General features: G+C 42.0%; 1 protein-coding gene across 1 annotated transcript in view; it reads right to left on the reverse strand.

Annotated features, from left to right (window-relative positions):
* The window catches only part of LOC122814995 (caprin-2-like), a 784,601-nt gene that overhangs the window by 438,319 nt on the left and 323,644 nt on the right, over nt 1-22,638 (reverse strand). The window contains exon 4 of the mRNA XM_044087250.1: nt 8,669-8,852. Coding sequence (XP_043943185.1) covers nt 8,669-8,852 — 184 coding nt within the window. The remainder of the gene's footprint in view (nt 1-8,668; nt 8,853-22,638) is intronic.

The raw sequence follows: 22,638 nt of genomic DNA on the forward strand, positions 1-22,638 counted from the left end.
CCTTGCTATGTCACCATACTGTGATTTAACAAATTTGAAACCTTTAGAAAATAGGTTAAAATGTAGTTTAGATAAAGTGTAAGAGGTACAATTGAAAATGTTGAATCCCCTGTACTCACTAAGGATACCATGACTACCCTCAATGTGAACCATCTCCCCTTCTTTACTATGCGCGAGTGGTGGAGGAGTGTTGAGCGGACAGGCGGCTGGTCTTGGCAATGATTTAAATCAAGCAGGCTTGAAAAAAACGGGACTCAATACCTTGGATTCTCGGCGTGTGCAGGATTCAAGTAAGGACGAGTACTGTAGTTAATTTACATCTACGAGGTACTGATTTTTCACAAACAGCATTTTAGCTGTGTAAGTTCAAATCACAGAAATACTGATGTACTTTTTTCTACAACTAATTCTCGGATTGCTCAGGGTATGAGTTACAAAGACATTTTTGACAAAATTTATAATTCTGACCAGGATGTGAATGTTAAAACTGTTCATGATGGTGTTAATGACTATGACACAGCACTTACTTTAAAAGATATGATTTTTTTTTTGTTAGAGAAAAAGCTGTTTAAATTAAAGCAGTTACAAATGGATAACAGCTATTTAAAATGTTGTTTAGCTCACAAGATCGTGCCACAGGGTTTGAGGTTATTCAAATACCCTTTTGGTATTTCTTGCACAGAAGCAGTGGTTAAAGATTTTCACAGCTTTTTTGATGAATGTGGCAAAGGTCTTGAGCGTATGATCAAGTATAATGAAGCATTTTTGGTGACTCTGATTGCAGACACTAGTAGGCTTAATGCAGATATTGATTTATTGTTTTCTGAATACGAGGAGATGTACACGCATATTTTGGTTAAGACAGATAGAAGAATTCACAATATTTTTGTTACTAAACAAAAAATTTTTTAAGGGATAAGAAACTGTACTAAATGGGTAAAGCTTATTCAGGTCCTTTTAAAAGTGAATGGAGGACATGGTTTTTCACACCAAGTGAATTATGAGGGCAATCAATGGGAGACCAATTCAGTTTTTGATAGGGCCCCTGAACCAGGTTGAGCAGGGATTTGGTGTAGATACTAGACACAGGCCTTTGGATGAGTTGGATTCTTTTGGTGTGGAGGGGGAACATTTTTTTTTACTCCCAAGGAGGTCAGAAAGGATAGCAAGCAAGAACAGGTTTCCACCAGACCCAGGGCATTCGGGTCACACATTTGGAACCAACTAAGGATGGAAGAAAGTAGTAAAGAAGGGAAGATAGTTCACATTGAGGGTAGTCATGGTATCCTTAGTGAGTACAGGGGATTCAAAATTTTCAATTATACCTCTTGCACTTTATCTAAACTACATTTTAACCTATTTTCTAAAGGTTTCAAATTTGTTAAATCACAGTATGGTGACATAGCAAGGTTATTAGCAGACCTAAAGTTATACTTAAGAAAATTAAATTTAAACATTAGGTTTAATTCAGCATAAAGACAATGTTGGTAGCAGTGTTAGTGAGTACTCTGAACTTTTAAGAAAAAGCAGTTACAACCATCCGCTTCAGCCTGTCTTGTTACTTTTTGAAAAAATAGTCACCGAAGAATTATACAAACTATATGCCAAAAACAGATGGCAGAAAGTGCATTCTAATTTAACTTCTGAAGAAATTATTTTATTAAACGAATTAGACAAAAAAATCTACGTATTATGAAACCTGACAAGGGTGGGGGGTTGTCATTTTCTACACAGAGGATTATAACATTATCACTAACATTCTCTTGGTTAGTTCTACATACACACCTGTGTCAAAAAATCAAATCAATATAATTTATAGTAGAATTGATTCTCTTTTAGAGGAATATCTACTAGGAAATAGGATTGACAGTAAAACTTACAATTTCTTAAGACAACTACATCCGAATATCCCAAAGATTTTCAGAGTACCTAAGGTGCATAAATCAATTTGGGAACCACCCTTTAGACCCATAGTGTCAGCTAAATTCCAAAACACACCCTTAGGCTGTGTTTGTTGACCATCACATTAAGCACATAGTGAACTATACCCCACATCTTATTAAACACTCATGGGAATTCTTCAGTAAAATCACTGACCATCTTTGGAGTACAGATGTCACTTTCCTCACTATTGATGTGAAGGATCTCTTCAACTTGCATTCCTAGGAGAGAGGGGTATGAATATTTTACTGATAGTCTTTTAAAGTATTCTACTTTACCTAAAGATAGAATTTCCCTTATCTTGGAATTGATGGAATTTATTTTGGATTCTAACTATATCCATTTCCAAGGGGAATATTATCAGCAAACTAGTGGTATAGCAAAGGGCGCTGTGTGTGCTCCCATATAAGCTAACTTAGTATTACTTGAATGGGAGAATAGGTACGTTTTTCCTCCTTTTTTCAAACATATTAAGCTATACCTGAGGTTTTTGGACGACATCTTTGTGTTATGGAATGGAACAAAAGAAACTACAGGAATTTATGGAATATCTCACCTCTTGCACTACCTTCCTGTCTTTTACACACACACAAAATGACACTACTATCCATTACTTGGATGTTTCGATTTCAAAGACTACAAGTGGATTTAAGTCTAACATCTATAGGAAGGACACTTGGTGCAATAGTTAATTACACTTTAGTAGTTACCATCCCATTGCATAAAAGAAAAACCTTATGGGGCAAGCAGTTAGGATAGCTAGGATGACATCTGACTATCATGACTTAATACAAGAAATCACATTTTTAGGTAAAAGTTTCATTGAGTGAGGATATCCTGTTGAGATGGTCAGGGACATTCTAGATGAGGTTTATAATGGGTGGGGTACCAAGTACAAGGCCCTGTTGGGACATCCCCTTCTAAAAGTGGATCATTTGACGGAAAGGAAAAACTATCACGGAGCATGTGTTACTGAATTTAGTATTTTTTCTGAATTATTTACACAGACAATTAGAACAAATTGGAATTTATTAAAAACCAATAAGGATGTATACAACTTAGTGGGTGAACAACCTGTTTTTACATACAAGGTTGGAACGAATTTCAAGAGGACCTTTGAATGGAATGATAGGGAAGCTTTACAATTTAGAGCTACTGTTCCTTGCGGTACCTGCAGTGTATGCTCATTTATTTACAGTGAGGCATCCATTTCTTTGAATAATGTTTTGAAAAGCATTGTTAGATTTCGTAAGGGAATCTGCAAAACAAAAATGCTTGTTTACATGGCTGTTTGCACAAAGTGTACAGCATACTACATAGGAAAAACGGAAAGATCTTTTAAAGACCGTATTTATGAACATTTATACGATCTTAGGACCCACAAGGAAACTAGTGCTTTATACAAGCACAGTGTTGTCTGTTCTGCTTTTGAAAGTTACAAGTTCGGTATCATAGATAAAGTCAATAAACATTCACAAGCGGGAGGGGGGGGATTTGAAAAATGCTTTGTTATACAGGGAACTTACTTGGCAGCTTAGGTTAGAATCTAACATTCCACCAGGTCTTAATGACTACATTAGTATAAAATCTGCATTACTGAAAAAAGCTGAAAGTGGGTAATATATAAAAATGTCACATTTAAGTTGTGTTTCATTACGTATGATTTTTGCTACATGTATACTTATATACATTTAGATTTTTAAATGACATCTAACATTATTTAGGTTGATTTTTTAATTACAATCCATCACAGTATGGCATAATTAGGTGATGTTCTTTTAAATTTTAATTGGTTGTTGGTGTTATTATGATTAAGTATAAAAAGCTATATTTAGTACCAGTACTTTTATCTGATGAAGTCTTACTAATTAACAAAAGCGCTCATCTGTGGAATTTTATCTGTGAAATTTTGTGGAACCATAAAGGATTTTGCACCTACGTTTGTGGTCTGGATTTTTACTGTTTCTGGTTTTAGTTTTACATTATATTCCGTTTACAATCTGATACAGAAATTGGCTAGGAGATGTTCTCTGAAAGCATTCAGGTGTTATCCCAGTTGTGACAGCTATAAAGAAAGGTAAGAAACTCCGACAGCACTTTGTAGAAATACAGGCTGCACTACACATCTTACTGTGGGATAACCCTCCTTTTAGGTTAACAAGTCTGAGTGTGGCCATCAGTGTGAGACATCTGTTCCTACTAGGAGAGTAAAACTTTTAATATCTGAAGATATACCTAGTTTTGTTAGTATTGAGTTAACTGGTGTTAGGGACTTGGGGTATGTTTATTTTGAGGGCTTTCAATAAAACAGTTTTAAGATGTGACATAGGCTCAAATGGATATGACAAGAAACTGTATAAAAGTTCAACCTAAACAGTGTATACATGTAACAAAAGCTAGAACTATACATTTAGCAAAAAATCTGTTATATACAAGAGGTGGGAATAACTTTTTAATACATTAATACTGTCTAATGTCTTTAGATATCAATGGTCTCACAGATGATACAAGAGTTGTGAACTATATTAAAAATGTAGAGTGCAAATAGCTATGCTACATGAGACACTAGGAAAGAAATGAACTGAATTTGATAAAGAGAGGTTTTCAGGATGGCTATTCAGCAGAATACCTGGGACAAAGGAAGAGGAGCACTTGCATTAAATTGCAAGATGAGCTCCAATATTGAAGGGGATAAAATAGATAATGGTAAATTTGTAAAAAGGGGCTACTGGAAGGGAGAAAGAAAATACTGGCATGTATTTTGTATTCTACCTAAAACTGCTATAATGGAGGTTAAGAAAATTCTGGGAGAAAATCAGCTTTCAGCAAGGTATATTGCTTACTGGTTGGAACTGGAATTTGATCTGCAGCAGCAAGGCTGCGTCTGTGGGGCCCAGAAGGGAAACTGCAATAATGTAGCGTAGACTTTTAAAAAAGTTTATGAAAATATTTGGCATGGAAGACATGAATTCAGTACTAGGAGTTGGGAGTGAATCTGCGTACACCCCAAGAAACAAAAATTGGATAGGCTAGACAGTATTTACATTTCATAGGAACATGCACATTTAATTGAAGGTCTTGGTGCACACCCAACTATTTCAGACCATGTGCCAAAATAGCTAAAATAAAAAACACAGGGTAACAAGAGACACTGGCGCTTTCCAACCTGTTTAACATATTTAAGGAATAGGTAAGTAGAAATTATTCGGGAGCCATTAGAGAAGATAGAAATTTCTAAAAAAAATATAGCTAGGGAGTGGGATACAGTCACAGTGGAGTTTAAAAATAAGGTGGAAATAAAAACAAAGGGAGATATGGTAGCAATGAAAATTTAGCGGGATTGACAAATGTTTACACAATAGGGGGAATCTCTCAGAAGAGCAGCTGCAGAATGCTAGACAGAAAATAAATTACCTTGATAATATGCATGGGTTCAAAAACACTGCTAAGCAACTTTTTGTTAAAGCACAAAAGCTTTCAGCACAAACACTCGGGCAACAGAAAGTAGAAAGGGCTGTCGCCAAGTTTAGAGAGCCTTTAACCATGAAGGTAGCAAGAGATCCTGTAGCGGTATTAAATATGGAAATTCTAGGAGTCTGTACAAAGCAGAGAAAAACAGAAATCAAAAAAGGTACAAATGGAAATGTTGATGGAAGAATTAGATATGCCAAGTTTAGAGTTAGACAAGGATCAATTGCTAAAAGTCAGGCTAGGAGGAGATGAGAAAAATTGTGATCTATAACCAATCTACAGGAAAGTCCCCAGAAATAGACTGCATCCTGTGAAAGTTTGGAAGCTAGGTGGGAAAAATCTGAATGATCTGGAAAGTTTTGTTCAAGAGAAGTACCAACATCCTGGAAGAAACCAATGGTAGCTTTAATACCTCACCCTGCTAGACAGGGGTCCAGGGAAGTAAATAGTGTGGGAAGAAACAACCAGGGAATTGTTATGACGAGGCTTGTACAGGCCCCTAGGGCCGATAGCCTAGTACCAACCTATGAACCTAAAGAAGGTAAAGACCCATCAGATCCAGCTTCATGCATGCGCATTTCAATACTAAACCAGGATTATAAAATTTGTCTATAATGGCTGAAAAATGGCTAAAGTGATGCTAAAACTGACAGATAGGGATCACTTTGTGGTTTTGTGGATGCCAGTCAAACACCTGACTAACAGAACACTGATTATCCAGAAGGAATCAGAATGTAAAGAAAATACCACTGTTGGTGGTCTGGATGTAGGGTAAAAATATCAGACAGTGTAAGCTGGGATTTGATGGGCATGGCCATGGAAACATTAGCATTTCCTGATAAAATAAGGTTGGTTAGAAAGATATATGAGGGACTGGAAGAGAAAATTAAAGTGGATGGGGTCATCTCTGCTTGAGCAGAGTAAAAAGGCAGGGGGAGTGTCCTTTTTACCCCCTTTATTTGCATTTTATTTACAGCCATTAGAAAAGCTAGCTCTATTTGCAGATATTTTATAACAGATAAAACCAGAAAGACATTAGTGTTGTGGAACATTGACAGTTAAATCTTTTCAGGATGCAAAACTAATGAAAGCTAAAGCAAAGGCAACAGGGGTAAATTATGTACCCACAAACAAATTGGTTCAGCCACATCCATATTTATGAGGAAATGACAAAATGAAGCATTTGGTAGTATGGATTAAAAAGGATTCCAGTGTGGCAGCTATGGATATGTGGGAACAGACTAAAAAAATACAGAAGCTGAGAAAATGTAAGCTGTGTTATATGGATATTAAGATACAAGCAGTCAAAATGCTTTTAGTCCCTTCAGTCTTATACACGTCATGCATATTTTTGTCAAGAGGAATGTTGTGGATAGCAATAAAAAGCTGAAGGATTTTAGCTGGGAGGGGAATACAGCAACAGTCTAGTGGAATATAATTCTTCCAGTAGAAGGTGGACTGGAATTACCCAATTTGAATGAGTATTTCAGAACACAATTAAGGCTCCTATACATAGCACAAGCAGAAAACGCATTCAAAGTGGAAAAGGATGATTAAGAGGGGGGAGCTCAAGAAACAAGGAAAGACAGGGATTTTGGATGCAGACCTTTGAGAATCATACAGATGTTTATATTTATGAAGTAGAAGAAAGTATTCTAAGAACTAAGCCAACAGAATGGAGAAAGGAGATTCTGCTGATGGGAATGACTGCAATTAAGGATATAGACAATAAGCAACAGGGGGCTAGAATTTACTGGAGAAAACTGGCAAAGGAACCAAAGCATTGGGAGCAAATAACCTCAGGGGGAAAGGTAACAGAATGGGAAAACAGCAAGAATTTATTTGGACTGTAAGTTTGAGATTGCCTTCCCTAGCAAGGATTGATAGAGAACAGGCAAGAGAAGGAAATGGGTGGTGGTTTGGGAGGGGGGGGGGTTGTCCTAAAAGAAAGACCCACACTGGTAGAGTTTTTAGTAGAATCTAGAACAGAAGCTGCCACTAAAAAGTAATTAGTACAGCATATGAAAATCTGCATAACCAAGAATCAGAGGAGGTTAGAAAGGATTGGAGAGACTGGATAAGCAATTACTAGAAAATGGAATCAAAGTCTAAACCAACTGTACTAGGAAAATACAGCCAAGTGTTAGAAATGGAATTGGGATCTTTAGAAAAAGATCTGTAGGAGCAAATTACATAGCAAAACATGGCAACTGAGGGAATGATGCATACAGGGGAGAAATGAGGTTTAAAAGGCAGGAGTCAATGAGCTATTTTTTATTTTATTTATTTTACATTTGTTGACCGGGATAGTCCGACTGGATGCATGTCCATTTTCAGCGGAGGCCATGGGAGAAAAGCTCCAAGGGTAAGCAGATACAGCATTACAAAATACCAGCATTACATATTACAGACAGACTATTTACAGAGATTACATAAGTAAGCAAGTTAAACAAGTTCCACAGGTTACAGTTAAGTCCTGAGCACAAGTCAGGATTAAATTAAATTACACAGTAAACTGGTTAACAGATTTTTACACATTCAAGTTAGCCAGGCTTGATACACTGACATAGCCAGTTAAGTGACAAATGTTGTCTGAGTCTAGTTTTATGTAATGTTTGACTGGGTATAAAAGTGATGCATAGTGCTTGCAACTAGGATTATGTCTATATGGTTTATGATCGAAAACGGTTGCAACTAGGTTGTGTCAATATGACTCATTTTCACTTATATAAATGTATGATCTCTCATAAGTGATAATTTAATAAAAATGTTACAAAAAACTATTCCATAAAAGCCTACAAAATACAGTTAGAATACAGAAGCATTTTGTTGCATCTTTACTGAATGCTGCAAGTAGATATTTCTAGTTCCTTCACTTTGTGGCCAATTCTAACCTTTCCCAGCTGTATAATGTCTGGGCTTATCTCTAAAATAAAGTTTTGCACCATACAGACAGCTCAATTTCTAAGATAAGAAACTCTGATTTTGCCTACATGCCAATAAGTTAGTGTACATATCTGAACACATCTATATGGGTTAAAAAAATGTCAAAATCAACAAAACTTTTCTTAAAGATCATAGCATATACAATTTTCAGACATTCACATTCCCACAGTCTCACTACCATAACAGTCAATACACATTGATACAACTTTCATATAGCTAAACCTCTGCCATCTAGTAGATACTCTACTTCAGAAGCACTATAAAAAACTTAAAATAAGCATGACTATAAAAAACTTCTGACAAAAAGTACCCGTCTGTAAGGACTCCTGCACCACTATGCTTGGTTCAGTTTTATGAATTGGCTGTTGTAGTGACTGCGGTGGTGTCTGAGTGCTTGCTGTAGTGTAACTCTGATTAAAGCTGGTGGAAAATGCAGATTCCATTTTCACCTCCTTCTCATTACGCTGAGGCAGAGTGGCATTCACTTTGAACACCTGGAAGAGTGAGCATTAAAAAAAATTATTAAACTATGGTAAATGTTGCAAACATGCTGCATCATACCACAATAACCTTTATCGCATTTAATTTCCCTCCACTTTGATAATAAAATGTCTTTTCTTGGAATTCAAAAGCAAAATAGCATTCCAAATAACCAAAACCTTGTGATGCTTTAACTTTTAACATTAATACCAGCCTTCTCTCATCAGACAGACAGAACAAGGGATGCAAAATCACTATCTCCCAACTTTGCAGGTGTTAAAATATTAATTAGCTGAACAGTTCACACCAAGATTAAAATGGAGATGAAAACAAACCTGAAAGCAGTACCATGATGCTAGTCATAACAGTCTTGCTTCAAAGTCTGACAAAATAGCATAAAAAAAGAGTTAAGTACTTATAACTTGGCATCTGTATTATCCTGTCTTCGTTCATCACATGGTCTTGGCATCGGATCTGGCAAAAATATACAATAGATGGATCCAAGGTTCTGGCTCCTCCCTCTTCCATAAAGCCCTGCTGCTCTGTAATCCCAGATAAAGTTTGCTACCATACTCCTGAGCTATTCCTACCAAGATAGACAGACACCCACTCCAACTTCCTCCACTAGTCCACCAGGAGGGAGATGGCAGGTGGGAAATGTGATGAACGAAGACATAGGATAACACAGATGCCAAGTTATGGTAAGTACATAACTAGCTGAGGTTATCCATGTCTTCACTCATCACCACAGGGTCAGAGTCCCCAGCTACCAAACATCCTGGGAGGCCCGAAGGACAGACACACCAGAGCACTGTGGAGCCAATGGAAGCCCTGCTCCTGGAAACTAAATCCAGTTTGCAATGGGATATGAAGGTGAGAGGATTGGATCAAGTAGCAACAGCACAGACATCGATAAAAAGGCTTGCTACGAAGGCTGAATTGGCCACAGAATAGTATAATGGGCTCCAACATGGGCTGGAATCTCTAGTTGATTCAGATTACAGAGATACAGCTAAAAATCCACTTGGAAATAGTGACCTTGGAGACTGCAAAGCCACGCCTGTTCTCAGAGAAGGCTATGAAAAGTTGTTCTGATCTACAAAAGCCCTTAGTCCTATGAAAACAGAACTAAAGTTGCCTGTGAACATCCAAGATATAAAGGATATACTCCCCCTTGTTGGAATAGTTAGGGAAAAACACTGGAAGCTGAATACATTGATTAAGGGTCAACTAAGAACCAGCCTTGGGTAGAAAGGATAGATTTGTTCTCAGATACCCTTGTCCTTCTGAAAGGTCATACAAGAAGTAATGGAAAGCTTGAAATTCGTAACCCTCCTAGTTGAAGTGATAGCGACCAGAAATGAAGTTTTCCAAGACAAACTTGACATCACAGGAACTGGCAGGTTCAAAGTGATGCCTAGTCGGAGACTGCAGAACCAACGAAGTCGCAAGGAGGTGAAAGGTCCTTAACTAGACAACGAAGTAAGACCCCTTCAATAAACACCTTGCAAAGCCTAGATGAAAAGGTGGATTTGGAGCGCTCGTGAAAATTAGAAATCGCTGCCAACTGAAGCTTAATAGTGGAAAAACTTGCTCTCTTGGAAAACGGAGGACAAAAATAAGTACATTGGGGAGTGAAGCAGAAAAAGGGTCCAGATTCCTGCTCCTGAACCAAATGGAAAACCTTTTCCATTTACCGCTGTATAATTTCCTGGCAGAAGGATTTTGGGAGGCTAAAATGATGCGTTTGATGGGGGATGCTAGCCTGGATTGTAATTATCACTGGTACTACAGAAACCAAGTGGTTAGGCGAAGGGTCTGAAGGTTTGGTAGAGGGGAGCCCACACGGGTGTTAAATCAGATCCTGATAAAGATACAGTATCCATGGCGGATTCTTCAGATAAGACCTGATGAAGGGGAACCACGGTTGACAAGACCAGAAAGGGGCAATGAAAATCAAGCGATGTCCTCTGGCACTGAGCTTTCTCTGCAGGATCCAAGGTATCAAATGGACAGAAGGATAAGTGTAGAGGAGACCTGGATGCCAATTGTGGACAATAGAACAAAATACCTGCTGCACTACTGTTTGATTGGACGCAAAAAAAGTCATAGCACAGCTGACCCCACAGGTCAAAAATCTGATTTAACACTGAAGGATTGAGGGACCACTCTGGCCAACTCAAGGCAAATTTGCTGAACCTGTCAGCCAACATGTTGGAATCCCGGGGTATGTGCTTTGCAATAAGGAAGCAGCCTGAGGACATAGCCCATTTCCACACTCTCATGGCCTCTCTGCACAATGGGCAAGAGCATGTTCCCCCTTGTTTGTTGACATACCAGACTGATATGCTGTGTCTGAAATGCTAAAGTCCCTCGAGGGAGGCAGTCCTAGAAGGCTTGCAAGAGAACTGCCCTCATCTGTAGGATGTTTTTATGCAACTTGGTCTCTGTTAGGGACCATGTGCTTGGACGGTCTTTGCCCAAAAGTGCCCCCCCCCCACCCCAAGAGAAGTGTCTGTGGTCGCAGTGGCTGTGGAGATGGGAGAGAAAAGGGCCAGCCTAAGGAGAGATCCTGTGACTGAAGCCACTACTGAAGGTGACATCTGCACACTGGCATCAGTTTTATGATCATAGGATAAACAGACAAACAATTAGAATGCTAAGGTCCACTGCAATACCCAAATGTGGTGCCTGGCCAGAGGAACCAGGAGAATGGCAGACACCATGGACCAGAGAGACCGAAGACCTAAAAGAACTGGGGGGGCAAGGGATGTTCAAAATTTGAATGGCCTGTTCTCATACCAGCTGAATTGTGCACAAAGGCAGAGCTGTGAGAGTCCAGCTGAACTCCTATGAACTCCAACTGTTGCAAGGGAATGAGAGTGGATTTTGCCAGATTGACAGTTATACCGAACTTATGGAATAGGGAAAGCTATTGAATCACTTGAGTTATCAGATGCCTTGAAGGTGACGGGAGGATACAATCTTGAAGGTACAGAAAGACCTGGAACCCCTGCAGACCCAAGTGAGCTGCTACCACTGCCATACATTTGGTAAGTGCTTGGGGGGGGCATGGTGAGAGTGAAGGGTAAGGCTCCAAATTCATGATTGGCCCCTAGCTGGAAGCGAAGGTGTCTCCTGGAATGCCCATCTATCTTGAATGTGATAGCAGACATCCCAGAGATCTAATGAGCACATCCAATCATCTCTGCATAATACTGGTAGCACAGACTGAGCAGTGACCATCCAGAACTTCGACTTTACCGAAAGATTGAGTTAGCGGAGATCGAAAACCAAATTAAGGTTCCAGTCTTTTTTTGGCACTAAAAAGCGAGTAAGTGCTGGATTCTCTTTCACCTGCTGGGACCCCTTAAACGGCTCTTTTTTGAAGTTGAACTTCGGGGGCCACCTCTGACTGGGTGGAACCTCAGGGAGACAACTTCTAACTGGAGGGGGTTCTAAAATGGGAATGAAACAGCCCCTGGAAACTATGTTTAACACCCAATGATCAGAAGTGATTTCTGTCCAGGCTTGTGAGTGCAGGGGAAATAACCCCCAACTGCCTCCAGGGCAGAGCAGCCAGGCAACGCTTCAGCATTGAAAGGGCTTCTCAGAGAAGGGAGGGAGTCTTCATCCAATGAAACCTCTCCCCTGTTGCTGGATGAGGATTCGTCCAGTCTTGAAAGGAAGACTGGGCTTTGCAGAACCACATCTTTCTGGTTCCCCAGTGGATCTTTGAGAAGGACTTCAGGGGGGGGGGCCAAAAGCTTGATTCCTATCGCAGACAGTCTTCCCTTTTTGCTTGCTGCAGGTGAAAGTGTCCTTCATGGACGGTCCAAAGAGTGGATTTATCGAAGTGGGCATTAGTAAACAACACCTTAAAGAGCTCGGCGAACCAACAAATGTAGCCAGGCATGACGCCACATGGCAATGTCTATGCCAGTCACTCAAGAGGAAGCCTCTGCAATGTTGGAGATTAGCCTCACTGAGGAATGTGCCAGAGAGGTCAGAGTGGTAAACTTGGGAGATGTCTACTTGAGGTTCTCTGCTGGCAATAACTGCAAAGGAGGTGGACAGCTCTTGAACCAAATTCCTTTGGAGGCAGAAAATATACCAAATAGTCACCCACAGTCTGAAAGTGGTTGAAGCGTATACTCTTCCCAAAATGGTATATTGCCCAATACTCCCTATTTGGGGGATGGACCACAGAGCTCTGCTAGCTCCTCCTTTGTGGCATAGACTGGGATGACTTACTCCGGAAATAGCAGTTTTCCGGGGGACTGAGGAACTTATCAACCCTCTTTGAAACAGGTTCCACTGTGTCCGGCTCCTACCAGCCCTGCTGGTGATCAGGTCCTCTAACCCATCGGGGGGGGGGGGGGGCACCCGGGAGGTAGACCGGCCCCTGCCCGAAGACCTTCAAAAACAAACTCCTCCAAAGACGGGAGTTGGGGGACTATCTGCCCTTTTGTTTTAGGAGCTCAAGGATGTTTCCAAAGGAGACATCGGGCAGAGATCTTCTCCAGGTCCGTTTCCTCGATGAGAAACTCGGCAAGGTGAGTTCAAGTGCCTCCTCTTGCACTCTCATGATAAACATCCTTTGTAGGGGACTTAGGGGAGGACTTGGAAGAGACAGGAATTCCCAAGAAGGGAAGAAACCCCCTGAAGGCTAGATTGGGAGGGCTGACCCAGGGACAGGATGAGGCCACCAGCCAAGGCAGAGAAGGGCAAGGAGGGACCCAGAGGTGTGGTAGAGAAAACTCCAGACCTGGACAAGGTTCTCTCTACCACACAGAAAGCTGACGGGCTGGAAGCAGGTCCATCCCCCACGTCAGAGGGTGACATGCCCCAAAGGGGTGGGATGCACCCAGAAACCACCCCCAGATACCAGCCTATTGAAGGCCAAAGAACCTAGAGGAAGGGACTGGTCCAAAAGGTTGGTCAAGAACCCCTACCCACAGAACCAGCATCAACCGCTCCAGGACGAGGCTCACCCAGCTCTGCGGGTTGATGAAAAAAAAAAACAAGCCAGGGACCCCCCAGGCAGGGTTAAGAAAGGAGAAATACCTAGGCTTTGAATGTGGCTGCAAAATTCCTGGTCCCTGGATCCCAAACGGGTTGGAAGAGAAGCAGCAGAGGAAAAGGCTCCCCTGGCCAGAGGGACAGGAGAAGCCAGGAAACCAAACGATCTGGGCCTTGAGAAAGCTCATCATCCGGTCCATGTCAGAGAGTAAAACACTCTAGAGGAGAAAGACGAGTGAGTGGTCTTGAAAGGAGACCTTCCTGATCTACCACTAGGCTCAGGGCCAGGGATCAGATACCTCTGAACAGAATGTGGTCCTTGCTTGGATGTGGAAAGGAATCCAGGTTCTTCCAAGATACCTGACCCGAAGATCCTGTCAGATCCAAAGTCCTAGCGTGGTCAGATCAGAGGAACTGGTTGGATGCGGGGCCAACCCCACTTTGGTCGGATACAAGGGACTCTGAAATGGAGAGGACCTAGATCCAACCCAAGACTCTGTGGAACTCTGATCCAAGGCAGACTGGGATCAGATCTGAGGACTTGGTTATCCGACAGCCATGGTTTCTTGGCAGGAACTGGCACAGAAGGGGTCCTCCTCTTTGGGTCTGAAGAGGAAGGCTTTGAGGAGGGGGGACAAAGGGGCCCCCTTGCACCAGACCCTTGAGACGTAACTTGTTACAGCACTTCACTTAAGTCCTGGGGTTAAATGCAGCACAGGTTGTATTCATCCTCCAGGTGTGGAGCACCTAAATAATAAACACTCCTCATGCGTACTGGAATAAGGCATTTTCCGACTGTACGAGGAGCACTTTTTAAAGCCAGCAGGCCTGTCAAACATACTACAAAGACCCACACTAACTATACTAAAACAATGAAAATAAGCCCAAACAGCTAACTAGGGAAAAAGGGTGCAAAGTTCATGCACACACACCTCACAAAGCTAACCTTAAACACTAAACTAAGGGGAGCAAGGTTTTACACTATAAAAATGTACTAGATAGAACTAATTTACACTAAAAACTACCACTAAGGAAAATACTAAAGAAAATAGAAAGGTTTTACTTAGCTACCCGGAGCCAGTAGGAATGCTCTTGCAGCACGAGCACGGCAAAAAGAGATCTGTGTATTAAAGAGCAGCAAGGCATTATGGGAGAGGAAAGAGGCAGAGCCTTGGATCCCTCAGGTTTTTTTTTTTTTTTTGCCGGCTCAGATCAGATGTCAAGATCCAAGACACTGTGGTGAATAATGAAGACAGAGAACATCAGATCTAAGCTTGTCACATGCACCTCTACCACTGAGACCTTTAAGTCTAAGCCAGGCCTGAAGGAGTTAAAGTATAACATGGGGAAGCACAGCTTCCTCAAAGTATTTTTTGCAAAGGGATCTTCTGACTTAGGGATGGGGACAGTGTATTGAGCAAAGAAATACCAGCAAGGTAACAGAGACTGGGGGAAAATGAAGTGTTTTGGTGCGTGTGATGTTAGTACATTATGAGCAGATTTTATTCATAAAAAAAATAAAAGGTTACCTAGAGAAAATACTGCAGTTCTAAATAGTAAGTGTAAAAGCAACATCTAATGCAATCAAATCACTGCTGAATGCTTGGGGTTGTAGGCTAGTGAAAAACTGAATTGACTGCACAGTTATGAATGAAAACCTAAATTATTTCGGGTAGAATTCCTTAATCGGACGCATGCTCATTCCTAAAGTGATTAGTCAGATTTAGGGCAGTGTGTGAAAGCTGAAATACCACCCCCCCCCAAAAAAAAAGTGACAGTCTCTGAAATAAAACAGTACAGCTACTCAAAAACAAAAGGGGATGGCATAAGTGAGCAGACAATGCTATAGTAATATAATATATATATATATATATATATATATATATATATATATATATATATATATATATATAGTATAATAGTGGAGAGTGTGTAAAAAGCATGCAGCACATGGGTAAGGTGGATACAGTTGGTTCTGTTGAGCTATAAAAGTAGCAACCTTTATCTGTATGGAAATGCAAATGTGCTTTGTAGAAGTCAATATAGCCTGTTACACTAAGTGTGCATATCAACTTGCTAGTCAAAAAACTTGGATGAGTACCTTTCTTCAGGACTGTTCTCTGTCCTGTGGAATATACATAAAGAGAGGGGAAAAAAAGTGACAAAATACATAAAGACTACAGTTAATTTGCAGGGGAAACGCATGAAAAAATGAGCTATAAATAACAGGTTTTTGTCAGCTGATCTTCAAGGGCTGTTGATGGGCTCCTCAGCAGGGTTAAGTTACTGTTCCACAGAACATTCAGAAGTTCCATATTTACAGATGGATGAATGCACATGCCAATATACTCCATGAAGCAATGCATCAGTTCTACACAGACTGTATAGTATATACAGCTATCTTAAGGCCACCAGTGACTACCTTCCTGGAAATAAATAGATTTTACATTTGTTTTAATAAAAATATACTTGCAAAACAGACTCCAACAACTGAGGCGGGTGGAAGAGACTTCATAAAGGAAGAAACAAGGTAAGGTGTGATCAAGATAGCCCCCTCAGATCTTAGTTTTTTTTTTTTTACATCCAATATCGGTGACCCTTCCATGATAGGACCTTGGCTAGTTTGAATCCAAAGCAGTATCAACACTTGAAAGGAGCTGAAGGATCCCACTTCTCAGAGATGGAAAGTAGCCCTAATGTACTGTTTTTCAAATAAGGACCAACTACATCACTGGGACAAGCTCTTGAGGATGTGCAGAGACAAACTGCCACAATACTTAGACAATGGAAATATTTTCAAATTAATGGAAGCAGAAGGAACAATGGCGGGGACATTTGCATCTCTCAAATATGCAACAGTCAGAATATTTAGGATCTTTGACTAGAAATGCTTACATAGGTATTTTGGTACCCTAAATAGACTCCAGAGAAAATTTCAAGTGGACAGCAAATGGAGGTGTGATGGGGAAGAAAGAGGTAACTGGGAACATTATGCAAGTGTAATGAGTTGGCAGACTTGAAAAGATTACCTGCAGACTACTCTGCCAGAGATACCAGGCAAGCAAATTGGTGTAAAATAATTTTTGCGATACGAGATGGAATCAGTATTGTGTAGACATAGTAAGGCCTTGCCGAGTCTAGTTATGGTGGCTGCCAAAAAAACAGTTACTAGAAAATGGAAAGTCTAAACTAACTAGTGAATACAGTAACAGATAAAACAAACTGGGATCTTTAGAAAAGGGTAGGAGGAAATTATATAGAAAAATGGCAAAACTACAATGCAGAAGAGGAACAAGGTTTAGAAGAAGGCAGGATATGAATGAGCTATGCTACGTTTGACTGGACAGATAAGAGATGTATGTTTGCAAGCAAAATATCAATTTGGTTTTTCATTTATATAAATGTATGAATGTGTACGTCATAGTAATTTTAATAAAGGCGCGTCTTATTTAAAAAAGTAAAGGAAGCAGCTAGTCAACTAAATGAATGGGCTCTACCCAGAGTATTACAAAGAGTGGGCACTTCCTCCATCATGGGGGTGCTGATGGACTGCTCCCCTGAAAAATGAGTTTCTCCTAATGTGCTTTTGGTAAATATTTGAGTTTTTACTGCCTGGGAAACAGGCGAGTCTAGCAACATGATTCAGTTTACCGACCCACCAACTGCTAGTTCAAGGGAGACAGTCAACTTCAAGAAATGTTAAATCCCAAAGGGGGAAGAGAAGGGTCATATTTCAGAAAGGCTGAAAGTTTATCTGCAGAAATTCTGAATTCTGCCGAAGAAACTGCAAAGATCCTAACCTGAGATGAGGTCAAACAAAAGGTTTAAGCAATTAAACAGCTTTGGTGTACTGATACCATGAAAGATCTAGACCTTGGGCAACAATCAAAGTGACATTTCCTCCCGTTTTACTAATTTTCTTGCTTTTATTCTGCCAGTGTCATTTAAAATATTTAAAATTTGTGTAGAAAAGCAAGACAGCATTCTGCAAAATATTTTTTTTAGAGCATAGAACAGCAGTGTAAATTTAACACTGCATCATATCAAATGGGTTTACCACTTATTCTAATACTGGACAGTTTTTTTTTTTTTTTTTTTCAAGCTGCTCCATGCCAACGTGTAGGTCACCAGTGACAGCTACATGGCATCAGCAAGACTGAAAGCCACTGTCATGCATTTTTCACAGTTCAATCCATAGGCTACAAAGTGAGAGACTACAGTGAAAAAACTGTCAAAACAAACTAAATGAAATTAAACTCAAAATTTTAAGTTAAGAAAAATGGAAGTTATGCGCTTATCATAATACTAGATCCCCTTCATCTAAGTTAATCTGATACGACAGTAGGGTAACAACCACTGGTCATACCAGATTTAACAATTATAGCCAGTGCGCCACTTTCAAGGTCCCTCAACATTCCCATAATCCCCTTGTGACCTCTCACTTGAGAGTTTGCTCCCTAGTGACAAAATACTAGGAGCAACTGAAATTTGATTTGTAAATTCATACATAAATGGCAATTTTAAAGGGGAATTGAGGGTGTGGGAGATGTCCTCAGACTTGGATGAAAAGAATCAAGTGTTAAGTAGAGAAGATCAGCATCCTATTTCATCTGTCCATCCGATTTGACTGTTGGAATGACTCCAAACTACCAGATACCTCAGGTGGCACAAACAGTACCCTTAAGAACTGAAACTGCAGAGTCAGCTCTAGTCCTAGGAACGGTGTCCAATTTATAGTGCTTGGAAATGGTGTGCAAGGCATACATTATGGCTGTGCATGTCATCTACGGATGATTACTTCCTAAAGAAGGCAAAAGAATTCACCATGGATCTAGTGGAATAATCCAGTTGTGGATCCAGGGGCCACAGGGCCTTCAACTGAGGCTTCAGCAAGGGAAACCAGATGTGCCTGGGCCAGTAAGAAGCAAAAAGAAATTTGTACTTTCTGCTTTGGTATCTGGGAAAGCTGTAAACGTGATCAGAGGAAAGCCACTGAGACTAGTCCGTCTATAGGTGACTGACCCTCTTGGGGAAATTAAGGTGAAATAACCTCTGCACAGTGTACTGGATGGACACTGACACAAGATGTGATGAGCTTAGCCCCAATTACTGAAAATTACTTGACACTAACAGATTTAGAGATCACTCCAGGCGTCACAAAAGGTCTACTGGCTAGCGGATCAGCTCAGAAGGTTCATCACAATCAATTTACTGAGCCTGTCTCATGGCCAGACGACTTTTCCCAGTATGTGTTTCTACCAGAAAGTTTCTTGAAACTAGTGCCCACTGTCATTCACTTATGACCTCCATGCAGACAGGATTGGACTTGGTTCCTCCCTGCTTGGTGTGTCATTTAGAAATTTCAGAACCACTGGTTTCCAGGAAAGCAGGAACGACATTCTCCAGGGTGTTTATGTGAAGGCCTCTGTTTTCAAACTCCTAGGACAGTCTTCCCCTCAAAATGCCTCAACACAGAGAGATGCCACTCGTGGTCATTATTGCTGATGGCAAGGCTGTTACAAATGGCCTTATGTGAACTGAGAAAAGTCTGCCACCAGTTTAGGTACTTGCAAGTCTGAGTTAAGCATATTGTGTTTGATGGAAAGCTCAGCTGTCTCAGGTTTCAACTTTCTGTTACCGAATAAGTTCAGTTGTGAGTGTTTTGCCATTTCACACTGAGCTAATCGAAGGAAGGACACTGAGGAAACTCTGAGCTATAATATATAACATTAAGTATCCGCTGCCATGCATTTGGTGAACACTTGGGGGGCTGTAGTGAGACCAAAGGGCAGGGCCCTGAACTGGTAGTGACTGGCTCCCAGCCGGAAGCGGAGAAACCTCCTGGAGCGCCTGTGCATTTGATGTGGTAGTACGCATCCTGAAGGTCTACTGAGCACATCCAATCGTCCTAACCCAGAAAGGGTAGAATGGACTGTAGCGTGACCATCCGGAACTTCGTTCTTCTTACAGACTTGTTTAGTCTGATGAGATCCAATAGTGGTCACCAGTCCCCTGTCTTTTTTGGTACCAAAAAGAACTTGAGTAGATTCCGGATCCTTGTTGGTCGGCTGTGACTGGCTGGATGGCTCTTTTTGTTAGCAGTTTTGATATTTGTAGTACTGCTTGTTCCCTTAGACTGGGTGGAACGTCTGGAAGGGGTCCTTTCGGCTGAGTTGGGGTGTGGATAAAGGGAATTTTGTAACCCTCTGATATAAATCGACCGTACCCATTTGTCTTGGGTGAGTGAAAGCCAGGCTTCTGGGTACAGTGATAACCTTCCCCCGACTGCTTCCGAAGGCAGTCAGGCAGCTTCTCAGGGATGCTGGAAGGGTTTGTCAGAGAGACTCTGCTACCCTGATTTTGCGGACCTCCTCTGCCCCTAGGGCGGCATCTGTTATTGTCCCCCCCCCCTAGAGTGGAACTGACCTCTTGCATCAGGCGCGATCTCTTGTGGTTTACGGAACCACATTTTCCCACCATTCTGACCCTTAAGATATGGTCTAGACGGGGTGGAAAAATGGACTCCCACGGCAGAGACAGTCTTGCCTTCTTGCTCGCATCGGGTCAAAGTATCATTCGCCTGAGGTCCAAACAAAGCTGAACCGTCAAAAGGGGGAGTTAGTAAAAGACACCTTGAAGGGGTCTGCAAAGTTACAAAGCCGCATCCAGGCGTGACGCCATAAGGCCACGCCTGTGCCTGCAGCCCTACTCGCCCCATCGGCCGCATAGGAAATAAGCCGCATGGAGGAGATGACAATGGAATTCAGGGTTGCCAGCTGGGAGTTGATTGTGTCCTGAGACCCCGCAGCTGTTGGATCCTGTAGGGCCTCACCCACTTCTTTGAGCATCTCTCTTTAAGGCGGGTGAAGTGGCACAGATAATTCAGCGACCGCATGACAAAGGTCGCTGAAGAAAACATCCACTTGCCGTACCTATCCCATAGTCCTAGACTCCTTGTTAGGAGGATGGACAGGTACTGAAGGATCAGCCAGTTCCTTCTTAGCGGCTGCAGCTACCACCATGGCATCAACCGGGACACCCTTGGCTATAAACTGTTTGTCCGAAGGAGCTGTTATGAATTTTGAAGGCCTCCATGGGGTATGTTTCATTGTATCAGGGGCCGTCCACGCCTTCCGCGTCACCACTTCCATGAGGGGGTCAAAGGGCTGAGACATCCAGGAAGTGGAAGGGTGAGAGCCAAACACCTCTAGGTAAACAGACTCGTCCTCGGAAGGATTAAGGGTAGACCAGTTCCCCCTCTGCTTAAGTATCTCAAGGATGTCTGAAAAGGAGACATCCTCAGAGGGGGACTGTGGGGACCCTTCCGACTCATCCAAGTTGGTATCCAATGTAATGGACTCAGGGGAGTCCACATGCTTCCTCTTACATTTCCTCTTCTGAGGGGGTTCCCCTGACGGATCAGGGGAAACCTCGGAAGAGGAGGATATTACCAATAGGGAAACCTGAGGCGTTGGATCTCTACGGTCAGGAATGAGAGAGAGGGTAGAGACCGCAGCAGGCACTACAGAGGGAGGAGCTGAGGGAGCAGACCCTGGAGCAGGCACAGGGGCCAGCACACTCCTCATGACTTCAAAGGCACCCCTATCAGGCAAGGTAGAAGGTCCCCGCTCCGAAGAGAGAAGGACCCCTCCTGGCACAGAGAGGGATGGCTCCGAAGCAGATGTCGGGGCCAAACTTAACAGTGCTGAAGCTCCGAGAGGGAGAACGGGGTCGGACAAGGGTCCGATGCCACTCGCCCCCTCGGAGCCGACAAGGAAGTCCATGCACCCGGATCCCTCCAAGGATGGGACCATGGAAGAGACCGGAGCCAACGACTAAGCCGAAAGGTGAGGTATCGGCTCTGTGTCAACGGCCACGGCTCCCACAAGCTCCGGCTCCGAACTCAAGGAAAGAGTCTGAGGAGGATCCGAAGATGGAGTGGGAATATCCATGGTCTGTTGACAAGGGCTATGGAGCATCTGGGCTAGTGCCCGAGACTTAAGTCTACTAACCACCCTCTCGAGGTCATGGTTTGAGAGCCTGGAAGACCTAGAGGAATGGGATCAATGGCTCCGCTCCGAGAGTAAGGGAGATCTCGAAGCAGAATGAATCGATTCCAAGGAGAGAGACCTGAACCGTTTACGGCTGGCAGATGGCACAGACACAACTATCGGCACTGACTGAGTCCTAGAAACATCGTCTCCGGCTCAAGCCAATGTGGAAGACTATGTTTGAGAAATGCCGACTCCAGCCGGAGCCGATGAAGAAGACAGTCTTAGAAACATCGGTTCCAGCCGGAGCCGATGTAGAAGCAGTCAGAGCACCCCCAGTTGAAGGCTCTGAACACGGAGCCGACGGCTTGGAAGGCTTCCCCGACGATGACTTGGCCGGGGAACTTTCAGGCTTTAATAAGCCTCTCAATATTAACTTATTTCTGCGTTCCTGCAGGAGTCTTAGACTGAACGCATGACAGAACAAGAGTCCAGCAGGTGCAGAGGGCCCAGGCAATAAACACAAGAAGTGTGACAGTCTGTCAGCGAGATTTTCTGACAGCATGAGTCACACTTCTTGAAGCCTGAGACCCTGGTGTCTTTAGACATCCTAATAAAGGACAAAAATACACACACAGACACCCCTTAACACAAACTAAGTCATTCACACAAACAATTTAACCTGACAATTTAAAGAAAAGGGGAATGGGCCCAAAGGCCTAACCTTTTAACCAAACAAGGGGGTTAGGAATTAAGGGATTAAAGGGGACCGGAAGTTAAGCTAAGG

The sequence above is a fragment of the Protopterus annectens genome, chromosome 11.part0 (assembly GCF_019279795.1).
Source record: "Protopterus annectens isolate FY-2018-M chromosome 11.part0, PAN1.0, whole genome shotgun sequence".
NCBI lineage: Eukaryota > Metazoa > Chordata > Ceratodontiformes > Protopteridae > Protopterus > Protopterus annectens.